General features: G+C 36.5%; 1 protein-coding gene across 1 annotated transcript in view; it reads right to left on the bottom strand.

The window, feature by feature from the left end:
* Window positions 1-6,738: 6,738 nt before the first annotated feature.
* The window catches only part of LOC121321950 (low-density lipoprotein receptor-related protein 2-like), a 59,941-nt gene continuing 54,202 nt past the window's right edge, over window positions 6,739-12,477 (bottom strand). Inside the window, exons 72-80 of the mRNA XM_041261338.1 lie at window positions 12,350-12,469; window positions 12,098-12,188; window positions 11,420-11,487; window positions 10,860-10,977; window positions 10,450-10,579; window positions 9,621-9,731; window positions 9,386-9,496; window positions 9,047-9,118; window positions 6,739-8,386 (exon numbers count right to left, since the gene is read on the bottom strand). Coding sequence (XP_041117272.1) covers window positions 8,213-8,386; window positions 9,047-9,118; window positions 9,386-9,496; window positions 9,621-9,731; window positions 10,450-10,579; window positions 10,860-10,977; window positions 11,420-11,487; window positions 12,098-12,188; window positions 12,350-12,469 — 995 coding nt within the window. The 3' untranslated portion in view covers window positions 6,739-8,212. The remainder of the gene's footprint in view (window positions 8,387-9,046; window positions 9,119-9,385; window positions 9,497-9,620; window positions 9,732-10,449; window positions 10,580-10,859; window positions 10,978-11,419; window positions 11,488-12,097; window positions 12,189-12,349; window positions 12,470-12,477) is intronic.

Genomic DNA, 12,477 nt, shown 5'->3' with positions numbered 1-12,477 from the left:
GGAGTTTTGTCTGGCGAGTTAGAAATAGTAAATAAAATTCCAAATATTTAAATGTTGTGGGTTTTTTTTGGAGTAGTTCCAATTTGATATGTCCACTATATCCATTATTAAATTAGAAAATGTTGCTACATTATATTTTACATTTATTTAGAGGTATTAAAATAATAATTGTAAATGTTACATTAGAATGTTGGTTTAAAGTTATTTCCTATGGCATGCATTATGTAAGGCCAATAACAAAGAATATGACAGTTTCAAGGTTTTGCGGTTTTCCCCAAGGTGCATGTTCGCCATCTACTGGTTAGATTTTAAAACACAATTTATATTTTTTTTCAGAGACTGCAGCTAAGTTTTGAGTTTTGCATACAGTTAAAGAGCTACTTGCACAATTGTGGTGAAACTTACCAATGACTTTCTTTAGCACTAATTAGAAAGTGTGTCATAATCTGGTCATACACACATTACAGGCTGACTGTCTGTATGTTTTTAATGTGTCTTGAGAAACTTGGTTTGGAAATTCTTAAGCAAAGGTTATTATGAGTATCAGAACACAGGGGTATATGCAAGCATCTGTCCAACTGTCTGTATGTCAAACCTATATTTGCATAAAGAGGATGTAGGTCATGGTGACCAACCTTTTCTTGTTAAGGAGAGCTGAGATTTATGTGATGGGGGCCAGATGCCACTGCTTGTATGTCCTTGTAGCCAAAGATTGCAAGGAAGTGTGAAGCAATACTTTGTTAGCTTTGATATTATCTTTCCACCATCAATATTTAAGGCTGAAGTCCATCTTCTTACTAATTCACCTCACTGCCTTCTAACCTGAAACTTCAAAGGGTCTATTGTTTGTAGTCCCATGAGTTGTCTTAAGTATGTATTAATGTGTTCTGAATTAAAGTGTATTGCTGTAGTTTTAATTTAGTGAAATACATTACATATTAAATGTCTTCTCAAGTGCACAGAACTTGATTGTGTCTGTATGTTTTTAAAAAAATAACAACTAAGATTTTTGTACCTTCAGAACTGTTGCAGTGGGTTTTAATTCCCAACCACAAGGTAATATTCACACAGCAACACATTTAATACTTTTTGTGTGTGTGTGTGTTTTTTACTGTGATCTTAATTTCCTCAAGAACAATTAATTAACAGTTTAATAAAAATGAGCATGTTGGCCTTTAAAACAGAACGTGTACACCTCGCTGTATGATGTCAAAAATTATATGTGAATCAATCAAATCAATTAACCAATACTTTCAATTCTTGCATACCTCCAGTACAATATACTCCTCATGCTACTAATCAATTATAATAGCAACTGGTGCCATTAAAGTAAATTATGTCAAGTAACTGGATAAAAATGGTAATATTATAACAAGAATATAACAGTAAAGAAAACGTAGTGGTTTCTTATTGCAGTAACATTGCTTAACAAAAAGCAAATGCTTATGTTGAAGGTTCCTATAGTGTCTTAGCCATTGCCCTTGTTAACAGCAAACTGACAGTTGTGTTCCCATTGCGGACCTGTTCCAGAAGACTAGTTTCTTTTGTTTTGACATTTTAATTACTGTCTGACTTCACTGTCTCTCTGAACTTTGTAACGCTGTCACTTCCCCCTCTTCCCCTGAAAACCAGCACCCACAGCTGACAGCAAACTCTGGCCATCTGGTAAAACATAAAGGACGGGGGGGGGGCTCTTGAAGGACATTGGTGTGTTCAGAGGAGCTGTGAAGGATCCTGAAAGTATTTCTGCTTTTTATTACTGAATCACTGAATGGTTTCCCAAGTTCATTCATTGCAGTTCATTTCAATGGAACCCAATTTTACCCTTGTCTTTCACTTCCTTGCTAATTCAGACAATGGACAAATAAACCCAGTGGCTGCTATTCCTTCTCCACAGCCGGCCCACCTCAGAAAAAAAACAGACATTGAAACAACTTGCTGTGCTGCCCCTCTGCCATTACTGGACAGGGGAGTCACAGAAGCATGCTGCTTAATTATTCCTGATGGGTCAGCACTGTTGTCAGCTGCATCAGATTCATTTTGTAAGCAGTACATCAGAAATGTTTATCACAGTTTCTTCACGATCATTTTGAGCATCACCCCACAATGACGGAGTAAATAAATATCTGACGTATATTTTGTATTACTTTGGGTCTGACTATTCATGAGTACAGTTGTGCTCTGTGCAGAAGAGCTTACATTCAACCATGTTCCCTTCTTTCTTATGAAAATATCCCCAAATCCAGAGATGTTTGATCCTTTCTCTACCCTGAAAAAGACTTGTAGAGAGGCTGAGTAGATGGTGATGGCCTTTTACAGGAAAGCCTTTTTAAGCATCCAGTACAGCTTCTCTCTAGGTTACCGTAGGTGAGGCCATATGGGCAAGCTGTAAAACATATGTGGATTAGCTGTCACTAATCCTCACCATTTATATCATAGGGATTATACTATTAACCCAAGGATTTATTTGTTCTGTAGGCATGTAAGCTATTGGAAAAGATTACTACATTTTAACCAAAGGCAGTTTTCACTGGACATAGAAAACTAAACAGAATGGACGTTTTTGGAAATCCTGTTTGAATTCACAGGTTGGGTTAATAATGAAAGCATTGGAATATTTAACATATTCCTGAGCACATGATTCTTAACAATTCAAACCTGCCAGCCTTACCATAGCAATGGATGGAGAAACGTATTCCAGTTATCATGTAAGTAATGCTAGACAGATTTAAAAAACACAGTACTGCTGTACTGTTAGTTAAACTGTTACACAATATGTATGTATGTGTTCTGTTACTTAGACGTTATCATGCCTGCAGTATTGTTCAAAGTTTGTTCAGAACTCCAATTCTATTTTAAATTACAAATTTACCAAGAAAAATAAATGAAATATTCTGAACAAGTACAGTATTTATCAAGATGTCTGGCTTAACTAATATAAATTGATCAATGGTTTAGTTGGTGCAACATTTTAATATTGTCTTTCTATCTTTTTGTTATAAATTATTACAGAAGTTACAATTGTACATTAATCTTGTTTTGTTTGCTGTTTTTGTTGCTGTCTTTTTAGTTGACATCATTTAGAGTACAACATTTCCCATGCCATAATTCACTATATTTGGTTAATTCACAGCTATGCCATGTTGACAGAGACTTGTAAAGGTCCTCTATTTATTTGTATAAGGGCCCTTCATTTTTTGTTTATTTTGATATTTGTAGAAACCTTGTGTGGAAGGGTGGTGGGTAATTCACTGACACACGAGACAGAACAGTTGTACTTGGAACACCACCTATGTGCCCAGTTTTGTTTTCGGCCCTTTCACTGTTTTACCCGCAGAGGGAACTGTTGTCCGTGGGCTACCTATCAACAATGATAAACAACACCACGGTAATACCAAAGCTGGTAAGTTGAATTAACTGTGGGCGCACTCGCAGGTGCTCAAAATAATACACAGAACAGAAGGCGAAAAGAATAAGGAAAAATAAAACAGTAATAAAACTACAAATAAAAGGTGCTGCACTCGGCAGCGTTATCCCGGTCGCCGCTACCCTCAAGACCCGGATCACCGTCCTACTCTAGCGGCTCCCTGCCTGCTCTAAACAATACTTCGGGGTTCTGCCCAAGGGTTCCCTGCTGTCACTCTCTGGCTTGTTCGCTGCTCCCAGCTGGTTTCTCCGTCCTCGACCAGCGCTTCCGCACACACAGCGCGTCTACAAAGGCAGCCCCGAGGAAACAGCAGAGCATTTTTTTTATAGGGCTAGCGATTTCCCTAGACTCGCCTCTCAGCCATTCAGAGAGGGGGAAAGTCCACACACCCACTTTCCCACCTCCCCGTGTCACAGCCATGACTCACAGGCAGTTGTTGGAAGACTGCCACCCTCTTCCTGCAGTACTGTGAACACCCCAGCAGAGTGAGCACAGGTCTCCCCCTGCTACACCTTGGTTCATAGAAATATGTTTACTCTTATACCTCTGTACAAAGCCTTTGAATCCTGAGTGATATTCCCAGGAATACATTTAATCCGCTAATATTACTGTACACAGGGCTAAAGATTATTTCTCTCTTTTTTATTTTTTATTTTTTTTAGCTATTTGTATCACACCCCGTAGAGACAATATGGAGTACAATATTATTGCAAGTGTAAGTAAAACTTATTTGTCTTCTAATGGAAATTTAACCTCCAGGAGGCAATTTTGTGTAGTGTATTATACAAGCTGCTTAATATAGTTATACTGTTGTCTTTTTTATTGTTACTAAATAACCAGTCACATGCACACATTTTACAATTGAATAATATACAGTAGTGCCATATTTCTCTATTCACTACACAATCGACAACTATTAATCTACTTTCAATCAAAAGTTGTACTGGCTAATGACGTTGAATCCTGACAAACACATTGTCATGCAGCACCAGCTGTTTTCCCACTATTTTAGGTCATTTAAATTCTGGAGTTAACATAACCATTTTGGAATAGTTCAGGGCATGAGCTGGGCCTTTTCAGTCTTCTGTTCCAGATCTGAAAGCGCAGAGTCTCTCGATGAACACTTTTTGCAGCTCTGATATCTCGAAGGTCACAAACTGCATGGAGCACGCCTTGATAGGAAAGCACCCCAGAACTCGCTATGGAGCAGGATGGGATGAGAAGCTCTTCTTGCTGCCTCTCTCCTATGTGCCGTCATTCATAACAGATTTCATATTACGTGCACTGCTGCCAACTCCTGATAGCAGCAGGCAACAGATAAAGTTGTCATTTAATAATATTGATAATTTGAATCAAATACAAGTTAATCCCTATTAAAGAGCATTTACTTCACAAGGGGTGTCAATGCCAATGGGTGGTCACAGCTGGGACAGCTCACTTACCCATATTCAATCTGCAGCAACTAGACTTTGCTGGTGTGCAACTATGGACATTTATCATGCTGTAGCATTTGCAGTGTTTTCCAATCTACTGTTTATTATTGTGATATCTTCTATCAATTAAAGTTTGAAATGAGACTGACCAAGACATGGTTGCAAAGTATATTAATGCTTAGCACACAATATTAAACCCCAACCCTTTGTTTAGTACTTTATAGTGTTTTATTTTTACAGTTTTAGCTTTTCCTAGAAAGAAAACCAGACTTGAATATGTTTCACCTCACTAGCTTCCAAGGGTATAGTCTTAAGTTTATGTCTTAAGTTTATGTGGGTTGAAACTATGTCACACTGTGTACAATGCTGTCATGTTCAGTACTGCAAATCTTTTAACTATGTAAATTCAGTATTGTTTTACATTTCATTATTTTACCTGGGACCTTTCACAAGAGATGAGTTTTGTATTGTGTAAAAAAAGTATGTAAATATAGCTTGTTAAACACAGTTAATTCTAAAAAAACAATCTGTACGTATTATCTACATTGTTACATACCTGTACTGTTGTAAACAATGTCTAAAAGAGCACATTGTGTAATAAATACTATACCATATTTAAATGTAGTATGTCTGACTATTGTTTAAACATTATGGGGTAGATGCACTAAAGTGTTGCGTCTGTCGCAATTGTTGCAAACCAGAAGGCAGTGTAGCGTGAAATGTACTAAACAAACCCAACGCTGTTAGCATCATTTTAACGAATGCTCTGCAGCCGCAGTTCTTATTTGTGCTTTAGCCTTAAATGAATATGTAATTCTGGGCGTTCCTGCAGAAATTCACAAAAACACGGTGGAGAGTGCAAATGGGGGATCAAAAATATTATAATGAGATGTACTAAAGCTGAAGGCAAATGCGACACTTACAATTGCATCAATTTGAAAATAACTTTTGAAAGCACGTTTTAAACATTCGCAATTGTTTCTGGCATTTCCCAGTCCACTTTTTCTCGTGCGTTTGTGCTGTATTTGAGACGAACACCCAAGTACCTAATTTTCACTGAAGTCAGGGTCTACTTACAAGCCTTGAAAACTAATTTCTATGACATTTCTGGTTTTCCCAGTGTGTTGAGAGCAACATGTCCCACTAACCCCTCCAGCTTCTGTATAGGACCATGATCTATTGTGTGTTAATTGTCTAGGCTAAGTAGACCAAGTAAAAAATAATAACAATTAAAATAAAATACAAAACTCTGAAATCATTTCATTTCAATTTAAAATAATCTTTTATTCACATTGTACACCAATGTGTACGATGCATCAGCAGGATTTATTTTGTGATACCAGTAGGCTAAAGTACATAAAAGTGCGCTATGTATTCATTTGATTTTACTACTGTATACTTTATAGGCTTACTGTATAGATTTATATTTTTACATAATGTAATGTATAGCCTACCCAAAACAATATCACAAATCACAATTACACTTATGAAAAAAGTCGCAATGATAGTTTAATTTTTTAAATACTTGTTTGGACTGACACTCAAAATGTAAATTGTACATGTAAATTGTTTGCATTTAACAAAGACGTTATTCTTCGGGCACTCTCTGCTGCAGCAAACCGCAACTCAACTGCTGCACGGTTATTTTTAAAAATCTTTTGAGAGCAATTAACTCGATTTATTATTAAATTATATATTTAATAAATGTAAACATTGTATAAAAAAGAATATGTATGCTGTTTTACATGTGAAACGCAAATGTACAGTTTGCTTTTACGTTTTAACACAATGCAAACGCGACGTTTGCGCTGTGACTGGCCCGGGGGATCAATAGAACTCCCCCACCCCTATGGGGAATAAAAAAAAAAAAAAAAAAAAAAAAAAAAAAAAAACATAAATAACACACACAAAAGGAACTATGATAAAATAACAGATTTATTTGATTTTTTCTCAGCAGCATCAATTTGTTCCAGTTCTTGTTTTTTACTTGGAGTACATTGTAGGAATTTTAAATGTATCCTGCATAATTATCAGAAGAGTGTTCTACATATTTGTTGGTATAAAGTTGTTGGTTTTGTTTTTCTAAATTAAAGTACAAACAAAAATATAATTACAACAGAATATAACTGTGCCCGTGTGATTTAAAATGTTGGCAAGTAACCTTAACGTTTAGGGTCGCAACAAGTTATTGGCCTAGGTAAAGAGCTTAGTGTTTCAGTCTTACTGCACCAGACACCTTAAATTAAAAAAAAAGGAAATTAAAACAAGAAAAAAATGGTATAAAATAATGGACCTGTTGAATAATCCAGCATAGTTTGTTACTACCTCATCTGCCTTTCAAAAAAACAACAGGTTGACTTCATTGGACCACTCTTTCAAAGCAATACTACAGTCTAATAAAACAATGACCATTTAAAAACCGAAAGGTGAATCAAAGATTATAGCAAATATCCCTGAAAAATCACCAAGATTCATTTTTTTGTTTTTCGGTGTTTACTATCAGGTTACCCCTTCCGCCACTGAACCTATGGACCTAAATGTACATTACTGAAAAATAACTTTGATTTATATGCTAATACAAATCGTTCGTGAAGATTGAATATGGATGAGTATAATGTTCCACAGATACTCAAAAAATACACGTTAGTCATTTCTGAAACACGTTTGTTTGGCATTCCACTAAAATGACAAGAATTTCATCATATTGGTCTGTCTACTGTAATGTGAATTAATCTATGATACCATTTCCAAATAGCTACTGCATTTCTGCAAAAGAAAAAAATAATAATTAAATCTCAGTTTTTATGGTTTTCTGTTTCTCAAGCTAAAAATGAGGTATATAGACATGTACGAAGAAATGCAAAAAACTTCAGTAAGACTGCTGCATCTTATAGAGCAGTGTGCTCCGAAAACACACGTATCCATTCCAATACCTCCCATCCAATTTGATCCTGTAGTTTATTCTTCATATTTGTAAATTTATACAGGTACCGCGATTGCAAAAAGTCTATTTCCAGTAGCAACATCATTGACAGATAATCTTTAACAAATTTACAAATGTACAACATATTTATAATATTACTTTTAGCAGGTTCAGTGCAAAGATATACATTTAGTACATCACAATTTTAAAAAAATGATTAATAAAAAATATGAGAATTGGCATAAGAGATATAACAAGGCATAGTTCAGCCAGACCTTCTAATCTGTATTCTATAAGGTTTTTCAACTAAGGTTTTTTTTTTTTTTTTTTTTTTTTTTACAGTATTATTCTAGTTTTGCCCAGCCTGCATATAAAAATATATTATGTGCAAAGGAAATTCTGTCTTTGATTCCCAAGTATAAGACCTGGCTATACGTCACTGTCCTCTTTGACTAGGTTTGCTGTGTCTCTGAAAGTGTCCTCTGTTGGTGTGAATGCTGACGGCCGCTCTTTCTTTTGCGGCTTTGCCAGTGTTGAAAACGGAGAGGGTTCAGGAGCAGAGGCTTCTTCCTCAGGACCTCCCACATTCTGATCATTCTGCATCTAGCAAAAAAAAAGACAGAAGCGGTAAGTGTAACCTCTAAGGACTGATGTCAACATATTTCAGCATATTTTATTACATCTTAGCCCATGACAGCCAAAAGATACCCCCCAAAAAACCATCCCTCGGATATAGCTGAGGCAACACCAGTCCCTAATGGGTTCTACTAAGAAAAGTGTACTGTGAAGCAACTCTTATTTTGTATGAACTGCTAAAACAATGTATTACTATTAATTTTAATTCACACCATCTGTGGCAGGCTAACGCATTCTCCCTTGTTCAGGTGTGAAGTGTGGCCTCTCAACCAGGGATGGCGTGATGCATGCAAACTCCACCCTCTCCAAGATGGTGCAGACCATTGTTTTTATTTTTATTTTGGCCCTTTCCTGTCAGGACCCCTTGTTTAAGTGGCCACAGACCAAGAATCAATAAACACTGCTTAAACCCGCATTTTTTCCCGTTTGGATGTCCAGTTTGTGTGCATTGTCTTCATCACCCACAGATGCTATCTCCCACATGACCCTTTATTATATTTTAATTGGCAGAATATAGTTAAAATATATGTATAAATGAACTTTAACTATATAGGTATCATCTATATCTTGTCAAATTAAAATGTGTTGTTTTTTTCTTCAAAATGTATGAATATTAAAAATACTTACCTCAGCGTATAGTGGATTTTCAAAAGTTGTGCCTGGTTTCAGCTTTCTTTTAAAGAAATTCCACTTGGACTCCTAGAAAAAAAAGGTTTAAAACAGTAATGGCAAAACCTAATGTTTACTGCTAACGTATGCACTCGCATCTCTAATTAGACTATGAGGTAAAACTAGCAGCATAATATACTAGCAGCGTTTTAAAAATAAAACATCAGTAAGCAAGTGGCTTACCTGTAGGTACGGAACTGAAGTTTCATTTGCCAAAATATTGAGACCCGGCTTTAATAGTAATGATCAATAATGGTTTTGCGAGAATGTTTCCAATAGCGCAATTCTGTAGCTTACCTGCGTTTCTGTGCTTGCCTGGGTTTTTTCCACTTCCACTGCAGGCTGCTTTGAAGAATAGGTGGGGTTCTCATAGTTTTCATTCTGCTCAGAATTCACATTTACTGTAACCTATTTTTTTTTTTTTAAACAAAATTGATTAATTGAAACACTACAAAAACACACAAAAGTACAACATCATTTTGTATCACTGTTCAAAGTATTACAAAGTAACACCCTTCAAAATCAGCCCTACCTGTGTAGCGTAAATGATAGCTGAATCACTGGCTACATTTCCTGTGGTTGTGTACATGGGGTTCTCAAATGTGACTGGTTGTTTCCCTGCTTCCACTGCAAAGTCTTCATTCTATGATTGAAATTATTAACAATGCATGAGGCATATAATAATAAACCACGTATTTGGTATTTAACAAGATATTAGTACTCAAAACACAAGCAATTAATGGAATGCCCATGAAACAGATAATGATTTGTCTGCATTCTGGTACTGGTTCTCTTAAAGAAGTGGTTTTCAACCCTGGTCCTGGGGAACCCCTGTGGCTGCTGGTTTTCATTCCAGCTGAGTTCTCAATTACTTAGCTAGACCATTCATTGAAATGATCATTTGCTTTATTAGACCTTTTTAATGGTTTTCACCTCTTAAACAATTGCAGAGTTGAAGTTACTTATAAAACGTTATAGCTAACTTGAAGTCTGCAGCTGTTAAATGTCTAGTTAAGTAACCTTTACAGTGTGACCTTTCAACTCTTCTGGTTCTATCTACTAAATGGTATATTATTGAAGCAGGTAGAGAATGTACAGCTATGGTCAAAGGTTTGGCATCACCCTGTAAAATTAATACGTTTTGCTTCACAAAGTCGAATGAAACCGGCTGAATAATGTTACGTCCACATATTGAATTACATACCGCTCTGTAGTTTTCCATATACTTCACGAAAAAATGGACAAAAATTGAAAAATGTGACCCATGGACACACAGTAAAACTGCTGATTGTGTTTTTAATGAAAAAAAGCAACTTTATCGGGAACTAACAAAATACAAAAAACAGCAGATTCATATTTACCATCTGCATGGCTCTGTCTATAACAGAAACTCCACTAACTCCTGGTGGACCCAGATCCATAGTAACATCATCTCCAGATCTGAATGTCACGCCATTACCATTTTCACTGGATTTTACCAAGCTACTCAAACTGTAGACAAAAAGAAGCAATTTGTCAATATTTAAACTGTTTCACATACAATTTATTTAAAATAATCAGTACTAACTTATGTAATGAATTATCAAGTACAGTAATGTTATTTAAAAAAGGACTTGCTTCAGCATGGTTGCTGTGGTGTGTGGCTCTCACTAAGAGTTTTGGTAACCAAATTGGTCAAGTTTTTAGGAGTGATGGAAACATTTGTAAAACCCAGAAAGCCGTTAGAAAATAAATATATATTTTGAGTGTGATAATGGGAAATATATTCTACCTGGGCAGTTTAGGCAGAGAGGGAATAAGTGAACCAGTGCGTTTGTAATTCAGGAACCCTCCTACTGCCAGGGCTCCAATGATGAGAATGATAATCACTGCCAGCAACACAGCAAGAGCTAGAAAAAAAAACAAAACAAGCAGGTGACACACTGGGCTTTAATTTAGCCCTTCTAACTCAAACTGATTTATAATATATGGATGAGCCCTATAACTGAGTCAGACCATACAAAAAAAAAGTTTTAAAAAAATCTTGATGTTAAGGCAAAAAAGTAAAATCCTTGATGTGTGAAATTCCTTCACTGAAGCCACAGAACCACCCCTTGCCCTCCAACGCATCACAACAGCAGGCAGGGCAGCACAATACTCCCACTGACAAACAGCTCAAGTGCTGGTGTAGTTTGCAGTGCAAATATGTTTTTTTTTAGTCCCACACTGGTCGTGGTCATAATCACCACGTTGCTTCCAAGTTATGAACCACTGGTTTGGTCAGTTTAGCCACTGGTATGGCATGAGAGGATTTGTGCACGCAGTTATACTATGTGCTCCAGTGTGCTGTACCTGTTCCTGCTGGTCCACTTCTTGATTTTCCAATTTCACAGAAACTTCCAGTGTAGCTGTACGGACACCTGTAAAACAGCGTGCAATAATTCAGAGCATGCAGTTTCACAGTCTGCAAGCTGACATGTGTTTTTTTTTTTGTCATTTCAAAATTGGCTTCTTTAGGCCTTCTTCAAAATGTTTTTAGCATTTACCTCAATCACTTCAGCAGTAAATCCAAATGTCAAGCCTTTAATAATCCTTTCATCATCTTAACATTATGAGATATTAATGTTCACTTAAATACATCTACACCTGTACATTTTACTAAGGCAAGGGCATCTAATCTAAAAACACCTGAAAAAACTGAAGAAGTCATTACAATTATAGCTGCTGTAAAACAAATACTGTTTGTATTTTCTAAGTAGCTATAAATCAGCACAAATCTGAAATGGAGATAAACACGTGAAACCGTTCTTGCAGTGCCCTGTAGACTTTGTTTTGCTCTACTGTTGTTTAAATGATTCAGCAGTACAGTAAGACTGACCTTTGTCTGTTCACAGAGTAATGGGAATAATGACATGTTAACAAAATTAAGTAATGGCAGCATTAGACAAGTTTATATGCACATAGTGTTTAATAGCTATGAAAGAAAGATCCAGCTGACAGCATGTACTGTAACATGACAGCTGAACTTACTTGCACTTCGGAAGACCCCCTTCATCTGTGTAGCATGTTCCACCATGCATGCATCTGCATGCTGGCGGCATTGACAGTGGAGCTTCAATAGCTGGAGGAGACGAAAGACATGCAAAAACATTAGGAAAATGCTATTAGCCGAGAAGCATTTCATGCTTATATTAGTATCTTTGGTTGAGGAAGAACCAAAGCTGTCATAAAATATGGCAATTCAGAACTTTCCAGTGGAAATACAGAGTGGTTCACACATACCTGCATCACATTCAGTAGAGCTTCCATCCAAAAACTGTGCACCCTGAGGGCAGGCACATGTATAGCCACCTGGTCTCAGCAAACAGAGATGACTGCAGACGGCCTTGCAGGGGTTAGGCACTGGACAG

The sequence above is a fragment of the Polyodon spathula genome, chromosome 10 (genome assembly GCF_017654505.1).
Source record: "Polyodon spathula isolate WHYD16114869_AA chromosome 10, ASM1765450v1, whole genome shotgun sequence".
Lineage (NCBI taxonomy): Eukaryota > Metazoa > Chordata > Actinopteri > Acipenseriformes > Polyodontidae > Polyodon > Polyodon spathula.
This window is presented reverse-complemented; position numbering and strand designations above follow the sequence as displayed.